Raw genomic sequence first — 25,279 nt, 5'->3', positions numbered from 1 at the left:
GGGACTCTTTCTGTGTCTGGAGAGAGAAGGTAGAAACACACAGCTCTTTGTGTGCCATGTCTGATAACTTGTCATTTTGCCTAACCCAGTTAGGCCAACTACTGCCTGAGCCTTTGGGACAGAAGGCAGTCCTTGACTGCTGAGTTACACGAGAGAAAGCTGCAGAGCAGAATTGGTAACCATTCATAATAGTGAGCTTGGTTAATAGAGTATATCATTACTGTAGCTTTGTTACAGCTCTCTGCTGCCTTTGGATGCTTTAACTGGAATCTGTGACCAAAGCTTTGACCTTTGTCAGGTGAACTTTGCAGTATTTCTGGCGGATGCTACAGCCACGTGTCAGAAATGCAGGAGGGCATTACATTTTCTTTTCAGTGGGTTTGGAAAATAGCAGAGATTTGTATTTCAGGCTCCAGCACTCTCATTGTTATAAGCCTGCAGGTAGTCTGCACCAGAAGCCAATGTAGGTCTGCAGCCTAAAGGAACTGCTTTTTAATTAGCTGGAAGGTCTGTTCCTGTGCCTGCTGACTGCAGTGGAAATGGAAAGTTAAAATTCAGAAGGGATATACTTTCTTGTATGCCCAGGGAACACACTGCCCAGACTTGACTTCTGTATGCTGCAAGGCTCTTTTGCTTCTCTGGAATAATGTCTCTGATCAGCTCTGTCTGAATACATCACTCTTACGGTGGAAGAAAGGATTAACTTCCATTTGATTATGCTCCTCTGTGTGCAGGCTGCAGTGAAGATCCCAGGTGAAGGTGTGAAGGGAGGAAATCATTGCTTAGCTGTAAAGGTGATCTACACTGCTAGTGAGCTTGTGTTTTCAGTGAAAGAACTGACCTTGGAAGAAAAATTAAAAAAAAAAAAAAGGCACTGCAAAACTATGCTGAGTGCCTCTTTTAGGTAAAAAGTATTTCTGCCCAGTCAAATGGCTTATATAAGTTGATCTTTCTTTATTGTATGCATGTCAAAACATAAATGCATTTCATCAGGCGATGCATTTCAGTGTTACCAGTTCCTGGCATTATCGGCTGTTCTAAATGATGCTGGTTGAAGCACTAAGGACATAGGGCAGTGCACTTAAATATATTTTTTTTTTTTTAAACGAACAAAGAAAACCTCAAAAAACCCCTCAGACCAGATATGTTTAGCCTCGTGGGCAAAAATCATAATGCACATTAGCATGTTCATCAAAAAACCTAGGTGGTGTTTGTAGCCCAGCCTTCAGACAGGAGTGCTGCTTTCCTATTCTGGGCTTGCACTGCAGTGTGATACCTGGGCAGCAGAGACTAGATTCTCACTGCTGGTTATTACACTGATGGAAGCAGCTGGAGAAATAGTTAGGCACGCAGAATTTTCCATTAATCAGAAGAAAAAGTCCAACACAGATGGTATATAGGATAGATTACTGCTGGTAATCCTTTTGTGTCCTAGAAGATTAAGGATATCCTGGTGTAGTTGAAGTCAGCTGACCTTTTTTTATTTAAATGATTGAAAATTCTTGGAACAGTCCTGCAGAGGGCAAGGGCTCTTCCAGAACCCACGAGCAGGTGCACTGTGAATGTTTGTTAAAGGAACGGTCAGGTTAAGCGCAGCCCCAGTTACAAATTTACACGAATTTAACTTCGTGCCATGTAAACAGCAGCAGCTACAAGATGGCTCGGAAGTCACTTGCTAGAGAGCTTTATCGTATGTAACAGAGCTGAATTTTAAGAGGAGGTACAGTGAATGTCATGTGAAGAAATGGAGGGTTTCTGAATCCTGCTGTCCGGGTCGCCCCAGGAAGCGAAGATGAATGCTTCGGTGGAAGAAGAGGATGGCTGCGCGCTCTGAATTGCCTGGCATGGATCTGTATGAGGATTACAAATCACCCTTCGATTTCAATGCTGGAGTGAACAGAAATTATCTTTACTTGTCACCTAGCATAAACCTGTCTCCACCTGGATCACCTACACTGGTGAAGTCTGGTAACTTCTTTCTCTTCCTTTTTGAAAATCTGTAAGAAAAGCTTAGTGATTAATATATGTAAAAAGAAACTTATCAGATTAGGAATCTGTAAGAGTTGACCTGCTGTTAATTCTGATAGTTTATTAGCTTCAGTGTGTCATGTAGGTAATATGTCATGTGCTATGCATTTACCAGCTTTGCCTTATTTGTTATTTCTTCAGTAGAAAGGCAGTTTGAAGGAAAACAAAGTCAGCAAAAATAATAAGGAACAAAAAGACAACTTATGCAAGACTGGAGTAATTGGCTTAGTTTGACTATTTGCTTTTTGGGCAGGGGGACGTAGGAGCTCTGGATAGTCTAAAATCTGCTTTAGCCTTAGTACTGAAAATTTCACTGATTACCAAAGTTGCCCTCTTTTACCTTTACTCTCTTCCACCTGGCATTTAAAATGATGTAAATCTGACAGCTGCAGATATTAACTGCACTTCTGCTCCCCTGTGCTGTGCTGCAATGTGCTGTGCTGCAGTGGCATCCATCTGGTGCTTAACCCTACTAGTTTCTAACTGGTAACCTGTTGTACAAAATACCTGCAGCCATGACTCCCAACACATCCTAGTCTAGTTTTATTATCTCTGCTTTCCATTCCTTGATGCCAGATGTAATCTCCCAGAGTAATTTTAAATATAGGAAGCTTAGATCTACTTCAGGTGTGGCAAAGCAAAGTTACAAAGGTGTTTTTTTTGGTGGACCTGTTCTTTAAAATCTTAAACCAAAGTGCATCCCTTGGGGAACCTCTGTGTGAAATAAACCAACCCCCCAGGTGAACCTGATGAGCCAGGGGCTTCTGGGAATAGTGGTCAGTTTTCTCTTTGGCAATTCCTGCATCTCCTACCTCTTCTGAAGGAGTGCGGGAGCTCTCTATCAAGTGGTGATGCATCACCATAACCACCAGACTTTGCTGGGCTTTTTTTCTTTTTCAATTCACGTTGAAGGAATATATGATCAGCGCTTTGGAGAAGCCCAAGAGCTTTCTCACCCAAACTGAAGAAATATGTCTCACTTCGGCTTTTTCACTGAGAAACAGGAAGTACTTAAATTTGATTCTTCTTATATATTGTAAAATAAATATCCCCTGTAGCACTGTACATTACTCAAATGTTGGAGTGATCTTACAATCCTGTAACAGCTTGTTCTCCGGAACTGTAACAACTGCCTTTTTTCTTTAGCTTTGCCAACTGTATAGTGATAACCAAAATGCTCATTCTGAGTGCCTGACACAGAACATGTCATCTGAAGAGAAAGCTTTGTGGCGGCTACCCTGCCCCCACCCAAGGCTGCTCATCCGAAATGACCAGGACTTCCTTAAACTGCCCTTGTTTGCTGCTAATCTCTCAATTCAGGCCAGAAAGAAGCAGGAACTTCTGGTCAAAAGAGAGCATGAACTTGGGTTGAAACTGACCAAAGGAAACCCCAAATCAGAAAAACTGAGTGTACATTGAATTACTCTAATGCTTTGCCTACCCTGGCAGGATAATAGGAACTTACATGCCATTTCCCTAAACTGTGGAGTCTTAATCAACAAACTTGTTCATCTCTTTATTTGGTTCATTTAAGTAGATCTAATAAAGTGCTGGGTTTATATAAAGTGCTGGGTTAATATGCTAATCTGAGAAATACAGACCTAAAAACTGACCTTTAAACTGGGCAAGTTTTCTCAATATTTCTCAATATATTCTCAGTATTTCCAGTTTTTCCCCACAAACTGAAGTTTTACTTTAAGAGTTTGAGATGTGAAATGTCCAGCTAAACTTGGTTATAGCAATCAGAATACCAAATAAGTGAATTTTAAGTCTTTTGCAGCATGAAGATGTAAGAGAATTAACATAGGGAAGGGTAAAAAGTTGGAAACCATAATAATAACAATTATACATAACACAAAAAACCCCACAATAACAACAGTTCTGTTGGTAGAAAAGGACCACAAATGAGAAGTGCTCTCTTAATAATAGTTTGAGCAGAAGTATTTCCATCTGTTGACTGGTTTCTTGCCTCACACCCCATAAAAAGATCTAAGGTGTGGTGTGTACCTTTCCTTATCAAGCTTTCTCAAAGCCAGGATCTTGCTGGCAGTCAGCCCTAGATTACGGGTTATATTTGGGTTGTAGCCACACACCATTGTGGAGATGTGTGGGTTGTTTCCTGTGTAGAAAGTTGCTGCTTGGTCAGATGGTTTAGCACAGCCTTCCCATAGCATGGATAAACCCTGTGTCCTGCAAGTATTGAACTGAGGAATGGGAATAAAGTGAACAGGAGAGTTAAACAGTGACAGGATGAGAGGGGAGGTGCCAGAATAAACACTGATGGGAAGGTGTTTGCACACTTCATATGGAGCTCAAGTAAAAGTAATAAAGAAGAGGTCAGAGGGCAAAGAGAAGGCCTGGTCAGATGTGCATGTTGAGGGATGGAGGACTCTGAGTAGCAGTAACTTCCTGTCTTCGTAGAAGATCTAGAAATGGGAAGAAGAGATCATTCCCTTGCATTTTAGCATTGTGTCTTAAATTCATTGTAGTAGGCAAGAAGCAGAACAAGCTTTCTTAAAAAACTAGTTTTCCAAAGACAAGGTACATTGCCAAAGAAGAAGATATTGTTGCGGGGGACAATCCAGCATGTTTTACTGGTGGATTCACTTGATCTATTTTTGGTGATATAATCCAGATGACTCTTCATAATCGGATTGAAAAGACTTTCAGCTGGATGTGCTAATGCTCTTGGAGTCAGTGTGGTCTTTGGTACTTGTAAACTTTCAGAAATGACTTTTGCAACAGTAAGCTCTGTGGTCCCTGAAGGACCTGCAGATGAGAACAAGGTCAGGAGTTGTGGGGGAACGTACTGGGAGGTTGGAGGGTGTCAGGGGAAAATGCAGTCTGCATTGTTAGTTTTCCTTCAGTAGAGGCATGTGTAATTAATAGGTTAAATAGGACGTTGACAAAAAGGTGTGGCATTCTTAATCCTTAAGAAAAGGAAATATGTTGGTGTATAAACAAAAAATTATCTGGTTTTGCGACATGAGCCATAATACCTTTTTCGGGTGCTGCTGTGCTTTGGTTTGGGCGTTAGACTTGAAGTTCTTTCTGCCCTAGATTTCTACCAGAAAATAGTGTCTTGGGAAACTCATAGGACCTACACAATGTTTGTGTAGAAGACATATGTAAATCTCTGAGAAAATGTGGCATAGATCTCAGGAATAAATGCAGAATGGGATTTCATCTACTTCCTCCTCAGTGTATTCTATGGTAACAGCATTTACAAATGTTCTGCCCTCATAGCAGTGTGCTTTTAGAGGACAAGTATTTTGGACACAAATACAGGCAGAAAATATAACAGTTCTGGTAAGAATTTGTGGAATTGAGCTTTACTTGAGTTCAGTAACATGGTCAAGAACAAGGCTGCTGCTTTTCTTAGACTTGGCAGCTGCTAGTAGCATGTTTCATAGAATACTTACAACTAATTACAGAGACACAATCTTTTTTCCCCTGACTTTTCAGTTGATTGTGTTGTAGCTGTTTGATATCAAACCTCACAGTAAAATCATAGGGGTGATCTCTTTGAAAATTAATGAGTTTTTGGATTCCCAGACTAAATGATAATATGGTGCGCCACCAGAAACTGCTGAAATGAGGATGGAATTTTATATGGTTAATTCTTGTAGTGATTAATAGGAAACATTACTTCATGTGTCCTCAACTTAGATGAATTATATATATGTATACATGTATATGTATACATACACACATTCACCCTCTCTCCTTATTAGCAAACAATCCTGTTTTTTTCTTTCGTATTTTAAGATATTTATTTATTTATTTATTTATTTATTTATTTATTTATTTATTTTTATCATTTAAGCTATTTTACCTCTTGAATAGAGAATTAGTTCTGGGAATCCATAACCATTCCAGCATGAAGTCTCCCTACAAACTAGTCTCTCTGCAATTAGAACAGAATTCCTTAATTCTGGCAAACTATATGTTAAAGTGTCAGCTACAAAGATTCAGAATGGGAAATCTTTTGCTGTAAATTTTGTTTGTTGCATTAAAAAGTGTTTAAAGAGATCTTATTGCAACCCTAAGGACTAAGAATAAAGGAATCTTTCAAGTGAATGCACCATGATAATATAAGTAATATTATTCTCCTTCCTTTCCCTGAAGCTGTGAAAGCAAAATTAAGGAAGACAATAGGGATATTTGTGCTTTATATAGGAATTTGGCAGAGTTTTGGTTTCAGGATTTAGAAGGAGAAGAAAGAGCAGTGTGAGTGGATGCACATCCTCTTCAGCCCCTTCTCCGCACTCCACTGCATTGTCTAAAGTGACAGCCTTTTGCTCCATCTCTGGGTTTCTCATTTGTTGTAATATCTAGGTGTAAATCAGCAGCTTTTTTCTTGTTCCATGATATCTGCTGCTTTCTATCCACAGTGGTCCCAGTTACTAGGGACGAGGGAGATTGAGCAGGGTACAGAGGAAGAGTTTGTACTTGCAGTGCAGTATTTTTCTCCACTGTTGCAAACCTTGCTTGTCGCCAAGGCTTCTCCCAGTGTGCTCAGTTTTAAATCTGATCCAGAGAGTGGTAAGGGGAGCAGGCTCTGCATTGGCCTTGAGCACCTCCTGTGCTTCCAGTTTCTGTGCCAGATCAGTGAGAGATCGGAGTGTACATAGACTCCTGGGCAAAGGTTGTGTAGGAAACACTGGTTGGGACATAGGGTTCTGCACCTTTTTTCTCTCAGAGAGTATTGGGATGTGTTGTTCTCAACATGTTCCCAGTCTCCTATTATAGCAGCAGTTGCAATTGTATTGAGCTTTAATACAGCTTGATAGAATTAAATGTAAAATGCCTTTAGTTTCCTGTATGCAGTAGCACTTGAGGAGCATGACTTCGGTGTCCTCTCATCAGTTTTCTTTGTTCACTGACACAAAAGGGTGGTATGCTAACATTAGCTGCCATTTGTCAGACATGGCAATATGACTTTAAATGCTTTATTCACCTCAAGGGCTGCTGAGAAGTGACTCTATACCTGAGGTTGGAGAGGATGCTGCTGCTACAGTCAGTATGGCAGAAACACTCTCAGAAGAAGAACAGGACGAGCTAAGAAAAGAGCTTGCCAAGGTAATTCTTCTGCAAATAGCTCTTAAACTTATTTTGAGAATGAAAATCTGGTATAATGCTGCCTTTGAATATACAGTTAATGCTTTGCATAGTTATTCTGTGAGTGTCTAAAGCCCTGTAAGACACTCCTTTGTATTGTGGGGAGGGAAAGGGAAGGTGTCAAAGAGAAAAGAACAGCCAATTTTAGCGAGGGGGAATTAAGCTGGAAGTGCTGAGCATACAAATCTTAAACCAAGATGCATAAATATCTGACCCTTTGTTTCCCTCAAGTGAGAAGTGGGTAAATAAGCAGTCAAAGAGAACGTGTTTGGGAGCCAAAATCCAAGTATTGTCTCAACTGTCGTGGAGTAATTAAAGCTGTTCCTTTCATGAAGAATGCTTTGCCATGTAGGCAGTGTTTTGCTAATGTCTAACCACATTACTGTTTCTGTCCATGGCAGAATTTTTTTAAGAGCAGGTTAAAGTAGCACTCTGAAGGATAGTCAATTATTCAAGCCTGAAACATGCATTTCAAATGTTGTCAAAAAGTGTCAAAGTTAAGCTTTTTTGGGCTGCCAGTCTTTTTTTTCAGTAGCTCTGTGTGACTTTAGGACATTATAAAAGACACTGACTTAAGCCTGAGGTTGGCAAACAAAGGTTAGCTGTGAAATAAGCACATTTAATACAGTCTTGTATTTGGTAGTCCTGACTATCATTTCATGCCAAAGATTGCGAGGGTAGTCTGGTCCTGCTGGGATGTGTCACTGGACTTCAGACAGATGTGTAAAAAAAAAAGTTGCATCAAAAATACTGGTATTTCCTCAAAGGAGCTTAAATGAGTGGGCAGCCTGGTACTCTAAAGTGAGGTGATCCTGTCTGGATGAGAAAGTAGTGTTGGAGCCCTTGCTTTTGCACATACAGCCTTAGTGCCTCTGTCACACCTTTACAGCTCACAGGATAGCATAGTAAAACTTTTGACAGCTGATCATGCTTCTGGAAGAGGTGTATGTGACCATCGGAGTAAAGAGGGAACAATACAGTTCTAGTTGCAGAGCAGCTGCTGCGTATTTGTTGTTATGTGTTTGTGTGGGTTTTAACTGCTCAGTCTGCCACCATTTCCACCCCTGATCTGGGGAAGGCACTCCTGTGCTGGATCCAGTCTCAGTTGCTGTCTTAAACCATAAAAGAACCTTTCTGTTCGAGCAAGGATATGAAACTTGTGCATGAATCAGACATGCTCTGAGCTTCCTAACACTGGTCACACACTGGTATCTCTTCTGACGTGGAAGTAGAATACAGGCTTGGCGATTGTCCCAGGTTTGACTAATTTTCAAGCTTCACATATCATAGGTAATGATTTCTAAGTATACAGTCTTTTAGTAAACAGTGTACATATTCCAGTAACAGCCAGCTGCAGATAAATTACTTTCTCACTAGCTCTTATTGTAGGCTATGTTGGATTTCCCTTTTAGTATTTAGAAAGGACTGAGGCAATGTTAAAAACCTGTTAGCCCTCCTGGTACTGATGTCTAATAGATGTTTTAAGAAATGCATAGTGAAATGGCTGGGTATATTGCTTGTTAACTTCTTATCAACTCTGCTGTCACAGGTGGAAGAAGAAATCCAGACACTCTCACAAGTGCTAGCTGCCAAAGAGAAGCATCTAGCAGAGATCAAGAGAAAGCTGGGAATTAACTCCCTACAGGAACTAAGGCAGAATATTACCAAAAGCTGGCAAGATGTTACATCAACCACGGCGTATGTACCAGTTCATGATGATTGTGTAGGCTGTTGAGGTGAAAACTGTTTAGTTTTTGTATCATGTCTAAACCCTCTGTTCTTGTGAAATGAGGTGCGTGTAGATAACACAAAGTTGCACTAAAACTTAGCTGGATAAATCAACATAACTTTTTTTTTTTTTTTAAGAAGGAACACTGCTGGTCGTATCTCATGCAAAGGAAGAATGACTGTAATGCAGGCTATTCTAAGACACTTTTTTTGTTTGAGAGATCTGAGAGACTGACAGATCTATTGAGATACCAAGGTGTCCTGAATCCAACAGAACCCTTCCTTTTCCACCCTGAGAAATTGTTGTAAACTGAGCTCATGCAGAAAGAGTCCACTGTCACAGTTACTGTTCTTGCCAAACACAACTGTTAGCCTAAAGTCTAGAGTGAGCTGGCTTCTGCAGTTAATGCATAGAATGTAACAGGATGTACCTCAAAGTTTTTATGCTGAAGTTTATTGACAGAACTGCTTGGTACAAGAATTTAGACACTTGGCATAAAAACAAGACCTTTTCCAGTGTGTGTGCATGGTGTTGTTTTCTTGAGTCTTATTTTCTCTTGAGTTTGTTTTTTGTTTGTTTGTTTGTTTAATTTTTGGTGTGTTTTTTTTTCGTGAATTTATTTTATTTTTTGGCAAGTCCTACAATAGCAGATAGAGTCTATTCTGGTAGGTTCATGTTGGTGAACCTCAAGTCAGTGGTGGCAGAGATGCTGTAACTAGAAGGGACTGCAGTCTCTTAAGCAGGTTGTCCATTAGACCCCAAAACTGAAGTATACGTCTGCATTTGATACAAATGTACATACACTGAAAGATTCCTTATGTGTTCTATTAAAATAACTGAAACCTAAATTTTGTTTGAGCACAGGTATAAGAGAACATCAGAAACCCTGTCTCAGGCTGGTCAGAAGGCTTCTGCTGCTTTTTCTTCTGTTGGTTCAGTCATAACCAAGAAGTTTGAAGACGTCAGGTAGGTTTCTTTAGCTTTTTGCAAGAGGTTGCAATTTTGATTTAAGCAGGTAATCACTGAAATAAATTTATGCTGTTAACATACCTAGTACTTCTAAAAGTTAATCTATCAAGAGCCCTCAGCATCTGTTTTAGGAGAGCTAAGAGACTTGCTGCAAAATCTGTTTGTACGTCCTCACTGATGCAGAAGAGTTCTGTGGTGTGTGCTTTATATATGTGAGAGAAACAATGTATGCTACAACCTCCACTACTGCTCTTACTTTTCTGGTGTGATTGCAGGTAGCAGTGTTTCTGTCTGCCTCTCTGATGCACATAGCACTGTCATTTCTCTTCTCTGACTTTCTCAGAGTGGATTCTCTTGTGAATGCTATATTTAGACAACTAGTATCTTTAACTGTTTGTGGTTTGACGGTTTGTGGTTTGTTGTTTGGGTGTTTTGTTTGTTGTTTTTCTTGTTTTGTCTTGTGTGTGCATTCCTTCCCGATGTGTTTTATTTTTTTGGAAGCCGTTCTGCCTCATAGAAGTGGCTTGATTTTATTACATTTTTAAGAGATTATCAGCACTTTTCAATTAGCTATTGTTGGCATGCAACATATTTTGACTTTGTGTCAAATGACACAAATGCCAACCCTTCATGCACATTAGGAAAGTCCTGTGGTCATTTTTAGCACTGTTGAGAGCTGCATGCACAACTCCTGCTGGATGCACTACATTCAGATGCTTAGCTTACAATTCTTTGATTATGTAGTTTTTACTACTGGAGCATAGACAGTTATTCATCTTTGCATGTAATTTGTTGTGAATAATGGGTTAAACTTATTTTTCAATTATTGGGCATGAATGGTGGGTTAAACTTATTTTTCAATTATTGGGCAAATAAAAATTCACACATTCTAACAGAATATTGCTGCATTGGAAGCAGTGTAATAAAATCAGCCATCTATTTTAAAGTGCTGCCATTAACCTCTTGCTTTTTGAAGTCTAGTGAGAAAACACTTTGAGGTGCAGCTACACAGTTACATATTTTTCTTCAGATTTATCAGAACTTCCTTTCTTTCTTTAATGCTTACTCTGGCATTGTGCAGACTACAGGCATTTTCACATTCCTTTAGGTAAGGTGGGCGCAAGAATTGTTTCTGAAACTAAGCATGTAGTCAGACTGTCTCCATTAAAATCTTTTAATTAAAAGTTTTGTCTGTAAAAGGTAATTTCTTCTTTTCTCCAGTGTTAGTTAATGTAAAACCGAAGCTCTTTTAACATCAGGGAAGATGTTTCTTCATGTTCACCTGGCAACTACCACAGAACATAAAATCTTGAGTATGCTTCATAATCAATTAGTCTCTCTTCCTTGTAAGAAAGGAACCCGCTAATATGATTCTGCAAGGTTTTTTTGTCAAGAGACAGAATATGGTGTTGAGGTCAATGGCATGCAGGATTCCTCCTTCTTTGTCTGTACCATGTTTGTGCCGTTACAGAGTAGAAATTTCCCCTTTTTGTGTCTATTGCAATATCTGGTTAGCATTGTGACTCTAACAAAATTACTGGAATCTAAATGTAAACTAGGTTATACACTCCCTCTTCATAGTTTGTCCAGTGAACAGTCCTTGAGTTAATTACTTTAGCAGCTCCAGTCTTTTAGTTACCTTGTCTGCATTGCCTTTTATCTGCTTAGTCTAAGCAGATATTCAATGTTTTCAGTAGTTAAAATTCCTGTGTAGCAACTTCTGTCCATTGCCTTTCATCTGTCTATGCACGCCTGAGTCTGGCTTCATCTTTTCTATACTCTTGCACTAAGTAGCTAAAGACAGCACTAGGATCTCTATAAAGACTAGGGATACTAGAATACTAACTAGGAGCTATAGCCCCTGGGGGCAAGATGGATGGAGGCACAGGGTGGTCTCTGAAGTGAGCTCAATTTGCTCAGATATAACAAGAGCAGCTGCTCTGAAATTTGTCCCTGTTAACATCAGTGAGGTATCGGGAGCCTGGAAGATGTCTCTGTACTGCCTTTGGGATGCAGAGCTCAGCTTCTCACTTTACAGGGTTCATTCACCTTCCTTAAGGCTATGGTGTTCTATTAGTATTAGACTATTGCATGGGACAAGGACAAGCACAGACTCAGAGCTGTCTTCTGTCTTCAGGAGTTTAATACCTCAAAAGAAGAGTGTCCTAGTTACTCTAGTTAGTAGCTCTGTGGGTGTTGAGTACTCCTTATCAGAAACTGGGCCACTGGAAGGGAATGTAACAGTGGTAGAGGAGTCCACACCACTGGTGTGCTTCCTGGGGAGAATCACAGCAGTGGAAATTCAAGGTACTGTTACAAATTCAGGAAAGTGGGGTTTTAAAAATAAAACAAAATTGTGAAACATTAGTGCTGTTCAAGATATTAGTTGCACTTAAGGAAGAGATTAAAAACCTTTGAGTTCTTTTGGTTTTCATGAGAACCAAATTCATCTGGGATTCAACCAGTGAATTCAGGTCCCAGGGTTATGTGACTACTCAGGTCGTGTCTCCGTTTAAAACTACACAACTCTGAACTTCAGAAAGTTTTAGCTGTCTGAATTCTTTCCTAGAAATGAGAATTGATGGGCCTGATACTTAAGTTGAACTAATACTGAATATGCAAGTGCATTTTTATTCTTAAACTCTTAAGTGGCAGCTTCATCGTGGCTTCACTTTCCTTGTATAATTTTAGTTGAGGGACTTCTCAACTTTAATGGTGTGCTTTCTTCTGTGTTGGTCTATTTCTGTGTGTTCCACGCACCAAAAATCACATGCAGGTCTTCATTCTTGCACTGCAAAGTGATTTCGCAGGGAGTTAGAGAAGGGAGTGAGGCAGATGGTGGACCTGTGAACTTGGAAAGTACTGAAATGGAGGGGAAGGGAGGACTGATAATGCAATGTCAATGCATTATTGCTTCCTTTTTTTTTTTGCTTGTTTCCTCTCCTCTTTGTTATGCTGACATGAACTTTGTTCCTTCTTAGGTTTTTCTTAATACCTTTATGGGAATGTCTTGAAGTTGTGATGAACTAACCTTCCTTGTGCAGGCAACATCAGTTTTATGTGCAAAACAACAGCAGTACCAAGATGCAGTGCTCTTCAAACTTCTGAGCAATCACGAGTTTGCACTTGGCTCCTCCTGCACTGTATCTGTATTATGGAGCACAAGTCCATCTTTGCCTTGTTCTGAGATTGCAGAATAACTTTCTTTGCTTGCTGTGAAAGTCTGATATATGATCATGGATTCCTAAATATCATCATTTATCAGCGTATCAGCTGGAAACTTAACTACTAACAAAGGCAAATAGTGTGTATGCACTCTTGAGACCATGTTTCTAGGCAGGGACTCTGGCATAGGTCCTTGTGCCTTATCAAAATGTGAGGCAATATTGTAGCTTTATAAAATAATCATGTAAAGGATAAGAAAGCTTTTAAATCAATACAAAATATGTGGAAGGCTGGTGAGCAACTTAACTGTGTCTTTTTTATTAACTGCTTTTCTAAGTGAGGGGTTTGCTTCTGATCACTGTAAAACGAGTTTTTCAAACTGCCCAGCTTGGACTGGTTGAGTGAGTGCTTTGATATGGAATTCTGTCATTTGGGGAAAGAATGCAGGTTCTCTTCTTTATAAAGCCTTTCAAGGATTAATTGTGCTTCTTTGCACTACTTGAAGAACAGGTGATGTTAAAAAAAAGATCAACTGCATTTGTCTAATCCAGTTCTCTTGCAAACCAGATCATTGTAATAAAACTATCTTATGGTGTCATATCAAATGGATACTGAGTGTATATGTGTGTTGTACAGCAGCAAGTAAATCCTTCATGAGTGTATGAATACTTATTCTATTAAACGATCTCTGATATTAAGTTAAACTTCTGTAGAACCTGTTAAAAGATCTGCAGTACACTATAGGTTGTTGTTTTTCAGTGTGAGCAGGTCTACAGTTTGTAAATACATGTATTTCACCCTCTTTAGCCTTAAGCTTCTTGCAGGTTGATGGGAAATGGCTGAGCATGACTGGAACTAGTTAGTGTCAGTGTAGTTCTGTAATAAAGCCTGTCACGTAGCAAGGCAGAACGTGTAGTAGTCCACGTCTCAGCGAGGAATATAAATTACAGTCCAGAAGACAATCAGCTTCTCTGTGTTCTGGAAAAGCCTGTGGAAATCAGTCCTTGCGTAAGATGGAACACAGCAGAAGTGGGGTTGGGGAAATGGATGAAATGTTGCTGTGCTTTACTGACGTGTGCCAGGGAAGCATCTGGCCTTTGCGTATCTGATTCCCAGTACACTGTATGTACAAATCAATCTATAGTTGTGCATCTGCCCTAAGGGTTCCTAACCTTAAGGGAACTTTTCACTTGCGTAGTTTGCCTGTATCACTGTATTTTACTGATGAGCCTCCAGAAAGAATCCCTTAAAACTCATTTGTCAAGGAACATAGAACTTTTTTGCTTCTGTGAATGTATCTTTCATTGTGCTGAGATACTAACTGAAAGTTTGGAGGTACATCATGTTGAGAAGAGTTATTTCCCTTCCCTCCCCTTCTACCCCAGCAATTGCCTGGAAAATATTCTCTTGAAGGACATCATAAAGCCCAGACAAAATTTGACATTCCAACTATAGTTATGAACATCCGTGATCATCAGTTTTAATAATTTTAAGTTACTGTTGTGGTATTTGATAAGAAACATTTAATGTATAAAACTTGTTTGCATCAACAGTAAAGAGGGATTTTATACATGGAACTAAATTGGATTCCAGGTGGTCTTAAGGTTATTTTGGAGCTCCTTAATCTATATCTGGTCACCTTCTATGTTCTTACTAAACAAACAGTAACTATATAGAAACACTGGCTGGTTACACAAATCCTCCATGAATTTCAGAACACAGATCTAGGACTTCCTCCCTGCCCCCAGCATAAATCTGACCTTGAATACAGATTGATGTGACTGCTCTTGCTAGATAATGTGTATTGATGAGTAGATAATTTGTGTTGATGAGTGTGGAAATCTTACAGTGAATTGAAATGCAGGCTTTCTGAATGTAGGGATAATTCTTTTTGGTAGGAAGGTGAGTTGACTGATCAGACTCTTGAGTGTTCACTTTCTACTTGATATCAGACTGTAAATGCAGCATGACTCTCATTGACTCTCGTTGCTTGAGAAACCTAATGAGTAGACAGACTGTTGCAGCTAAGCAGAATAAGTACTAACAAGCATGGCACTTGAATCTCTCTAAAAGAGAAAAAGATTGTTGCAGCTTTTGCTCTGGTGTACTTGTGTGTGTGCATGGCTAAGCAATCTAAAAAAGCAAACCCAAGCAGTTACTGTATAGGACTGTATAAGACTGTTTGGCTGTTTGCCAAAGATAGTATCTAGAAGTCAACTCTCTAAGCAAATTTCCTCTCAATGTAATACTTAAACTAATTTCTTGCTTTCTCTTTTCTTAATGCTGGCACTTAGTATACGCTCCATACAGCATTCAATTAGTATGCCTATTATGAGGTAATGTATGTATAATCCAGCTGTTGTGTTTATTTATTTTCATGTGTAGAATTAAGTCAAATCAAACTTAAATCAACTAACATAGGTTTAAAACAAAACCAAAAAATCCACCCAGCTTTGTAATGGATTTCCCATACTAACATATAGGATAAAGTCTGTTTTATTTCTATTTAATGGTGGTGGCTATCAACATAGGGAATGCGACCAAGCGCACTTCCCCGCTGTTTAGGAAAACTATAGCAACTTTTCCCTGAAAAATTATGTTAAAAATGTAATGCTACTAAGTGATTCCAAGTTTAAAAGGCAGTAGCATGTATGTTTTTGAAGAATGAAAATGAGTAAAAAAAAATACTGTGGTTTCACAAAAAGTCTCTTGGTGACTTGAGGTGCTTGCCTTTTCTCTTCCCTTTCTTGGCACTGTGTCCCTCTATCTCCTGAGAGTCTGGTTTGATATATGTGTCACTTTGTGCTTTCCCACGTGAGAGAGTGCTGCTAAGTGTGGTGACCTACACAAATACCAAGCAAAGGGAGAAGGGAAGCTTCAGACATCTTTTGAAAAAAATCTTTGTCTTTAATATTTATATAATGACTTTTTATGTCTGTTATGAATCCATAGTCCTGGGGCACTGAAGGTGAGCAATGTCCATCCTGCATAAAGGCAGAAAAAGTGTACAACCTGCTGTGGCAGTGGCAACCTGCACTTGGCAGTGGCAGCTAGTCGGAACATTAAGCCACTCTTCTGACCCTAATGGATAATACACTGGCCCTCAGCGTTGGAAATCCCAAGCTGTCCTGCTCTTCATATGCAAAACCTACCATTTGTAATTACAGCTGCCTCTGGCACTTAAAGACAAGGGGGAGTCTCCCTTAAATTTAACATGTTAGAAGAAAATGCCACTGTGAACCATGTTTTATTAACTGAACACGTAGCCAATTAAACTGAACTAGTTTTCCTATAAAAAGTGGAAAAACTCTGCTGAGCTTGCTTCAGCAGTAATGTACTAGGCCTGCCAGAATCAATGGCTAAACTTTTCTGAAGAAATCGTTTAAGCCAGAAACCTGTTTGAAATCACTGGTAATTATAAGCTAAACCTAAAATACTTACTAGTTCTCTCTCCCATGTTGATATGAAGAATCCTATTGCTGGGCCTGACAGCGTTAGTTGCCAAAGATAAAAGTGAGCCTTCAACTTGAATGTGTTTTAGTTTTAGTTTTGTGGTACTTGGGGAGATTCAGAGCTAAACTATTTTTGGGCTACCCTTAAACAAGGAAAGAGCCCCAAACAAATGAATTTCATGTTCCCATTGGGAAAAAGCAACTGTCTGCTTGTTTTCTGATATTTATAGACTAACCAGATATGGTTCAAATTCTGTGGTTCCTTTTTTTGTTTTCCTAGAAATTCTCCTACTTTCAAGTCCTTTGAGGAAAAAGTTGAGAACTTTAAGGTAAGCATTACTAAAACACCTTGGTGATTGTGGAGCTGTGGATGTGGAGAAAAGACTGAAGAACTTAAGTGGAAATGATTTCTCTGCCTAATGATTTGCAAATTAAAAAATGGGCTTCCTGCACCTCTTACAGGAGGATACTTCTAACTGGAAGAACTATCAGGCAGCTAACCTGCACAGACAGCTAGTATAGCATACCTAGTATTAGGTACCCACAATGCTCTAGGCTTTTATTTTGTACCTTTCTAGGGACTAGTATCCCATGTAGGAGAATAGCTTGGGAAGCTTCTCCCATTTCTGGCATAAAAGACACCTTAATTTAAAATGTACTCACAGAAACCTCAAGTTCCAGAAACAACCATTAATAGCTTCTCCAGGTAAAAGCTCACTTCAGAAATAACTAATACATGTAACTGGAACCAGGTTTGACTTTTCTCATGGGCACACTTATGGGTTGGATGAGAAGCGTGCAGGTGATGGCATGGGGAACTACAGATTCTTCTTGCAACCAGTTGGCATTAACACCCCTGCAGTCCCACAGGTGTGGGAAGTGAAAAGGTAAACTTGTTACCTGGAGAAAGTAAGATAGTTGCTCTGCTGCATAAGGATCTCAGGAATTACTGTTGAGGCATAAAACTGCTCAAAGTTCTATCTTGAGCAATGCAGAAGCAAGTTTTAACTCTGAATCCTAAATGGCTTGAAAGGCTGCGTGTCTGTATCCATTTGTAACTTGAGGGCATGTGAACCTCTGGACTCTGGAATCAGCCCCTTGTATATAAGGGCTATGTTGTGTATCTCAAAGACAAAGGGAGACTGCTGTGCTAATTTGCTGGTGAGTATTTCCTGCCGCATATGTGAAGACTTGTATTCAGAGTATTGTGGAGGTTGGTCAGTCCTGGAAAAGCTGCTGTGCTGAAGAGAGTTACTAAACTTACTAATGCAGAGGTACTGGTTTTGTACCATTTAAGCATCTCTGTTGTGCCAAGTAACTACTATTTTATGTTGGGGCTCTCTCTGTACAGTCTAAAGTTGGAGGAAGCAAACCTGCCGGGGGAGACTTTGGAGAAGTTCTCAACTCTGCTGCCAATGCCAGTGCCACAGAAACTATTGCAGAACAGACAGAGGAGGAGACCCACTGAGATTCCTGCCTGTCCTGCTACCCACTGCCAGATGCTGCAAGCAAAAACCAAGCACACTTGTAACATTCTCTGCGCTCCTTCCACCAGATGTGCTTTTATGTAGCACGTAGTTGTTTTACCAGATTAACTGATACCAGGCTTGTTTGTGGGTTCAAAATATTTTTGAAACTAAAATACATTGTTTGGGGTTTTGTGTGGGAAGGGGAATTTTTATGCCTTTCAAGCATTTAAAGGACTTATCTGTAATTTAAAGGCAACCTTCAAAATACAGCAATGAAAAAAATCAACTCTATTGAGAAGTTAATTATACTGTACAGATACCGTGGATACATAATTTCTTTTCAGTCTGTAACTACTGCTCAACTTAATCATTATGAATCTACTGCTGCTGCCAAACTGAAGCTTGTTACTTCGGTCCCTTGTGATTATTTCAGTTGAGTGTTGCCTGCAAGGGACACTGGACTAGGAGGAAGGATCACTCCTAGCTAAAGAAAGGACTTCCATTTCAGCAGGCTTTACACGAGTTGTAGCAGGATCACACATGGGTAGGAATGTACTGTCTTGTGAGCATGTTCCTCATGCAGCAGATGTGGATGGGTAATACAGAACATCTAAGATTTACCCATTTATCTGTGCTTTGTCCACATAGGAAACTTCTGACCAATGCCAGTGGAAGCAAGATGCCTCAAAGTGCTGGTTTGGTTCAGTCCCCATAACATTTTCAGTCTTGTTTTTGCACAGGATGTCAGTGTGGTATGGTAACACTCTTATGAAGGTTTGACCAGTTCTGAATAGATTCATCTTCACTCACATGTGGTGGTGTCACATTCACGCTAACAAAGCATGGACTGGAAGAATGAGCCTGAGCACAGCACTGGTTCTTTTTTAGGCATCAAGAGCATTGCTCCTAAACTCTTAACATTTCTTCCCTTTTAGGCTGACCCTTGAAAACATCTGCTACACCATCTTACTGTTTTTACGTGTTAAAGGCCTGTACCTCTAGCAGCGTCCCTGTCCCTGTTCGTGACCCCAGAAATCTGTTTTGAGAGGTGCACAATGTCATCGTTCAGCATAGCTCTCTTATGAGATCTGTCCTCCTACATGTTGTTTTATCTGCTGTACTCCTCAAATTTCTTGTGTTTTGTATGTTTCTGGCACATGGTATCGGTATGGTTAGAACTTTTTATCACTGCGCTTAGAACTGGAAACAAGTTTTGCAACATTTGTGTGAAATCCATGAAACTTCAACCACCACAGATGTCTGGAAGAAAAAAAGTTGGCTCCTGACAACCTTGCTAGCATGTCAGATGTAGAATATATGTTTAATCACGTGTGAGAAGCTTAATAAAAAACTGTCTCTGAGGAATGTATTGTCACGTGAATATGGAAGAAATTTTCTTTGTACTTGAAACAGTCCTCAGAGTCTGGTTTGAAAGCAGCGCTGATATATACTACTGTACTGAGGGGGAAATCTGCGTGGCTGAGCTTGGCATTTCTAGAGAAGACTAAGCTTAGATTGCCTTCTAGTGGCTTACATGAAATTACAGAATCACAGACTTGTGAGGGGTTGGAAGGGACTGCTGGAGGTCCAACCCCCTTGCCCAGGCAGGGTCACTTAGGTTACACAGGTCACACAAATGTCCAGGCGGGTTTTGAATGTCACCAGAGAGGGAGAATCCTTTACCTCCCTGGGCAGCTTGTTCCAGTGCTCTGCCACTACATTAAACTGCCCTGATTACATTGTGAAGTTCAGAAAATGGGTTGAGATGTACCCTCAGCCTTCGACAGCTCCACTTTAGCAAAGCAAAGGAGAATTGAATGGTACAGGCAGAGTGTTGCTCTTCCTCTGTTGGGTCAGTACTGTGTGGGGCAGGTCCTTCTGGAACATGATCCCTATTGTTGTATGAGATTTTTATTTATCTATCTGAGGAAGAGAAGGGTCATCTAGTTTGGAGTTGACTCTGTTTTTCAAGGAAATTTTTTTTTTTTTAATGACCAAATGGCAGCATTATTTTACTGTAATACAGTATTACAGTGAAGCTTTGCAGCTGCAGCCTCACATGAGCTTCAGGTGTGTCTTCCTCTGCCCACACTCTCTCTGCCCCAAGTCCTTTTACTGCAGGGGTGGTGTGTTATGACGCAATCAGTGAGGTGGGAAAAGACCTGTGACGGATTACCACTGAGGCAGTTAGACCATGGCACCAAGTGGGGTACCCGAGGGAATGGCCTGAGGTGGCGTCAGGGGAGGTTTAGGTTGGATGTGAGAAGGTTCTTCGCCCAGAGTGGTTGGGCACTGTAAGACTCCCCAGAGGTCACAGCACCAAGCCTGACAGACTTCAAGAAGCATTGGGACAATACTCTCAGGCACATGGTGTGACTGTTGGGGTTGGTCCTATGCAGGGCCAGGAGTTGAACTCCGTGATCTTTGTGGGTCCCTTCCAACTTGTCCTGTGATTCTGTGAAGTCCTACGTCCAGTCTTTCCTTAATCACCTCCAGGGACGGTGACTCTACCATCTCCCTGGACAGCCAGTTCCCATGTCTAGCCACCCTCTTCGTGAAGAAATTCGTCCCAACATCCATCCCCAGCCTCTCCCGGCGCAGTTCCCGACCCTCTCCCCACCTCCCGCCGCCGCTCCTAGCGCGGCTCGCGCGGCCCTCATCCAAGATGGCGCTGCCCGCTTCAGCCGCTCGCGCCGCGCCTGCGCGGGGGGCGGCCCCGCCCGGCAGTGATGGCGGCGCGGTGCTGGTGGCGGGTCGCGGCCCGGGCTGGGGCTCGGCCGTGTGGGGCGGCGCTGCCCCCGGCCCGTGGGGACAGCGGGGCCGCGCCGGCCGCCGCCGGGATCCCCCCGCAGAGCACGGAGCAGCGCCCGGGCAGCGGCACCGCGGGCTCTGGTCCCCAGCAGGTGAGGGCGCGGCGCGGCGCGGGTCGGGCCGAGGCAGCGTCCTGTAGTCGGCCCTGGTGAGGCCACATGTGGAGCATTGTGTTTGTTTAGGTTTGGTCTCCACAGTTCAAGGAAAACAAGGAGCTGCTGGAGAGGGTCCAGTGGAGAGCCACAAAAATGATGAGGGGTCTGGAGCATCTCTTATGAGGAGAGACTGCGGGAGCTGAGCGTGTTTAGTCTGGAGAAGAGTATACTGAGAGGGGATCCTGTCAGTACATATAAATATCTCAAAGACAGCTGCGAAGAGGATGATGCCAGACTCTATTCAGTGGTATCCAGAGACAGAACGAGGAGCAGTGACCATAAACTGAACCACAAAACGTTTCACCTCAAGATGAGGAAGAACTTTTTGTAGGAGTATGTTAGAAGTATGTTATGTTAGAAGAAGTTATGTTAGAAGAAGTTATGTAGGAGTATGTGCCACATTAAGGGTGGCAGAGCAGTGGAACAGGCTGCCCAGGGAGGTCATGGAACCTCCCTCTTAAGAGTCATTCAGAACCCACCTGGAGAGGTTTTGGTGTAACCTTCTCCAGGTGACCCTGCCTTGTTGGGGCTTTGGACTAGATGATTTCCAGAGGTCCTTTCCAGCCCTAAAAATTCTGTGATTCTTTTTTCACTGCTTCACCCTGGCTAGTAAATAGCCTGCAGAGAAACATGGACAGCTCGTATTTCTTTTTAACGTACTCCTACAAAAATCTAATGTAGAAAGTGAGCAAGTAGTTTTGGTTGTGTAGAATGCCAGATAACAGCCCTGTGGGCAAAGCAGTATTATGGCTTTTACAGGCCAGCAGGGAAGATGTGGAAAATCTTTAATTGATTGTAGTGGGTCAGATCAAAGACCTGTTAGGCCAGTGCTCCAGAGACTTGTAGTGGAAATATAAAGACTCACATGAGTGAAACACCTGTAGAATTGTATGCGTGTGAAGGCAGCAAAATAAACAGGAGGACAGGGGTTGAAAGGATGCTGTATAATAATGTGGAAACCCACAGTTCTCTGTGAAGCTGTTCTCAGGAGTAAAATTGAAGATGATGTGCTTGGCAAGGCCTGCACTGATAAGCAGGAGCACGAATGATTCGTCAAGAGCGGACCCTGCTCCTTAACTACAGGAGGAGGGCAACAGGTCTGTGTGCCGTATCTTATGTGCCGTTTGTTTTCCTGTTCCTCCACCATGAAAACAGTCATGGAGAGATAGCGAGCTGTAGTTCTGCTATTTATTGAGTCTGCACTAAGGAAAACACTGGAGCAAAGGACCACTCTGTAAGCAATGGCTGAGTCCTGAAGGGTGTAAAAGATTTGTCTAAAACCTAGTTCACCATTGCCAAACAGGATCGATCTTGGAAGTGTGCTGAGGCCTTGATAGGTGGCAACCTTCATCCTTGGTGTTGTATCCAAGTGGTCTTTCTCCAGATGCCTGTTGTGGGTCTGTGGGCTTGAGATTCTGAATGGTTGGAACTTGGGAGAGATTGAGTGGTAAAATGAATGTGAAGATTTGTGAATAACCATCACATTCTCTAGCAGTGCAGGGAGGTTTTTTGTGCTGATTTTCCCTACATATTTTGACTGTACCTGTTAGTAAACATGTAGGGAAACACAAAAAAAGCTGTGTTTGTACTGACGTATCACAATAAATCTCTTCCAGGCTGAAAACACCCGATCTCTGATTATTCTTTAGGTGGAAGTGATTCTGTGCTGCTCTTTGTCCTTGACAGTCATCTTTTTGTAACTTTTTTCAGTTCTGTTTGCCCACATGAGTGGGATTACTTGGAGTGTGCCCAGTAGGATATGGAGATTAATGCTGTGAATTATTATTGCAGGACTGGTGTGGTAGTGGGAGTGTAGGGAAATGCCTGTCACTGAATCCAAGACCTGATATCCCATATTACTGCAAAATCTGTAACATTCTGTTTTCCATTGAAAATCCACACTATCAAAGCTGGCTATGTGATCAGAGGTTTGTCTAACGCAGGATGCTGGTTCAGGTGGTGTCCAGGGGGAATTTAGGAAGAGGGTCACCTGATCCAGCTGTAAGAGATACTGAATGCTACCTTAGGGATTTAAGAAGTTGATTTTTTCCCCCCTTTTTTTCTGCTAAAGTAAGAAGCTAGAAGCATTTTTTCTTCTGTCTGTAAATAATTATTCATCAAGCCTTTAAAGGTTCTTAACTAACTCAAATGTTACATAGTAATCGCAACATCATTTTCAAATGGAATTACAAGTACAAATATAAAATAATGCAATACTAGAAATCACACTAGGCATGAAAAAGGAATATCTGGACTACAGCCCTGAATTTCACTTTGCTGAACTACTTTTTCACTCGAACCAGAGGAAGAAAAGTAACTGGCTTTTCAGTGTCCCAGTGACGCTCAAAGCAGAACAAGAAGATGAAGATTATCATGACTCTACTTTCATGCTGTTCTTAGCCCAGTTATTGTTCCATGAGCCTGGGTGTCACTGATGATTATTCACTGTTTGCTCTTTGAAGAGTGTGCACAAGAGGGAGTGGATTTTGGTGAGAATGAAGTAGCAGAGGAAAGTGGCGTATTGAAATGAGGAAAATGAAAGGGATATGAATTGCAGAGTACTCTGTTCATTCTGTGTGGTTTCCTTGAAATCACATTTTCACCACTTTTAACTGATTTTTGATTGCTATGAAGTGTGTTATTTTGTAAATAAACTTTCCCATAGATGGAGCAACCCTGCTACTACTGGGGCTCCCCTCAGAAGAGGGTGCAGTGGCTGTAGCTGCATCCCCTTTCTGGGGTGCCCTGCATCAGCAGGATCTGATCTTTCAAGCAGGAGGAGTGTGGTCTTGCTCATCCCTTACCTGAGCCACAACATCCCTTACCTCAGCTGGCAAATGGACAGGCCCAAAGCATGGCCTGGCTTTTGCTGTGCTTCTCTCTGTAAGAGCCAGAGGTGCTGTTTGGGTCCTTAGTGTTTCTCTTTCTTTTGGGGAGAAGCTTGATAATATTTCTGTACAGATTTCCTCTGCCAGCTCTGTTTCTTTCGTTTTTGGAATAGTGACTTATTTTAGGCAGATATAAGGAAACTTGTTAAATGGGCATGTTGACATGTGTTTGTGTTCAAGATGATTCAAAAAGCATGATGATATTTTACCTAAAACTCTTTTAAGTGTTTCATGCACAGCAGCAGTGTGTACTGCTGACCTTGCTTCAGAATTGCCTGGTGGTGTCTTGCTCTGTTGGTAATTTTTTAGGGGTTTGTGTTTTAATTTTTACGTTCAGTTTACTGTTCTGTTGTAACTGTTTTGCAAGTAGTGAAATTTACAGAGCAGGCACGTAAATGTTAATTAAAACTGTTTAAAAAGGTGGCAACTTGGTAAGCAAAATATTCTGACAGACCCACATGATATTTAACTTTGTCTACAGCAGACAGCTCAATTATTACTGCTTTTTCCTTCTGCATTTTTACAATATGTAAGTTTTGTATTACAAAGTGGACAACAACAGCAACAACAAAAGATGAGTTTAAGGTTCTTTTAGAAGGATGGTAAATGCTTTAGGTGTTACCTTCATTTACAGATTAAAGCTGTCTGCCTAGCAAAATTTGAAACCTTATGTTTTAGGAAGGGTGTGATGATTTTTGTTGATACAGGTAGAGAAATGGGTCTTGAGCTGCGTTCTTCTCTCAGTTGCCAAAGTTCAAAGAAAATGTAAGAGTGAAGTAACTAAGAAAAAATGCACATTTTTGTGCACTGAATAGTCTAAAAATGTTTAAAATACGTGTGGGAAGTGTGTCAAGTGTCTTTTTATGAGTTAGCACTGTGTTAGCTTTGCTGCTAGTCAGCAATATGTGCCAACAGTGGGGTAAAGCTGCTCTATTGGGACTTTTTAGGTGACAGTAACAGGGTACAAACCATCAGGTGCGTGTCAGGAAGTTGTCCGTGTGCGGAAGCAGAGATGTGCAGCCTCTGGCTTGGCCAGGCCGCTGGTCCCAGCCGGGCAGGGATGCTGCGCCGAGGTTTGGGTGAACCTCCACTCCCGGCACAGCAGAGGGCACCCCTTGTTTCCAGATGTCGCAGCAGAAGCAGCACATTTAAGAAATATCCTATTTAGTTCCTTGGGTACCGTGTTTGAAGGGAAACCGTTTATTAGGAAGAAATGTAACTGATTTTATCTGAAGTTCAGATGGAGGGGACTGGGTTGGTATCAGTACATCATAATAACTAGTTTCTAAAAGAAAGAGATTAGAAATTATTCTTCTGGACATGTATATATTTTAAAATTTTCTTAGCCAGAGGTCCATTGCTGAAAGGATTCATAAATCTGAGGAAGGTGTCTGTATGTTTAAGTTTCTTATCACTATTTAAAAAATAAAATATAAATAGGCATAAAGAAAGAAAGCAAAAAAATATTTTAATAGGTCATATAAAGAGTTGA

At 41.1% G+C, this 25,279-nt stretch overlaps 2 protein-coding genes across 8 annotated transcripts in view; both read left to right on the top strand.

Moving 5' to 3' along the window:
• TPD52 (tumor protein D52) overlaps nt 1–19,298 on the top strand; it is a 41,657-nt gene extending 22,359 nt beyond the window's left edge. For 2 of the 5 annotated variants that reach the window (XM_027893061.1, XM_027893062.1), the window contains exons 2-8: nt 6,995–7,110; nt 8,699–8,847; nt 9,743–9,844; nt 10,929–10,955; nt 15,307–15,348; nt 16,745–16,793; nt 17,816–19,298. In XM_027893061.1, coding sequence (XP_027748862.1) covers nt 6,995–7,110; nt 8,699–8,847; nt 9,743–9,844; nt 10,929–10,955; nt 15,307–15,348; nt 16,745–16,793; nt 17,816–17,932 — 602 coding nt within the window. In that variant the 3' untranslated portion in view covers nt 17,933–19,298. Of the gene's footprint in view, nt 1–1,514; nt 1,969–6,994; nt 7,111–8,698; nt 8,848–9,742; nt 9,845–10,928; nt 10,956–15,306; nt 15,349–16,744; nt 16,794–17,815 lie in introns of those variants that run through there. The other 3 variants (XM_027893058.1, XM_027893059.1, XM_027893060.1) reach the window with 3 other exon arrangements.
• A 1,364-nt stretch (nt 19,299–20,662) lies between these two features.
• The window catches only part of MRPS28 (mitochondrial ribosomal protein S28), a 75,767-nt gene continuing 71,150 nt past the window's right edge, over nt 20,663–25,279 (top strand). For all 3 annotated transcript variants that reach the window (XM_027893064.1, XM_027893063.1, XM_027893065.1), the window contains exon 1: nt 20,663–20,836. In XM_027893064.1, coding sequence (XP_027748865.1) covers nt 20,663–20,836 — 174 coding nt within the window. The remainder of the gene's footprint in view (nt 20,837–25,279) is intronic.

This window comes from Empidonax traillii, unplaced genomic scaffold, assembly GCF_003031625.1.
Source record: "Empidonax traillii isolate 1590-97213 ecotype Southwest subspecies unplaced genomic scaffold, ASM303162v1 scaffold378:size984864, whole genome shotgun sequence".
NCBI classification, from domain to species: domain Eukaryota; kingdom Metazoa; phylum Chordata; class Aves; order Passeriformes; family Tyrannidae; genus Empidonax; species Empidonax traillii.
Note: the sequence above shows the minus strand (reverse complement) of the source record. Positions and strands in the feature narration are given on the sequence as shown.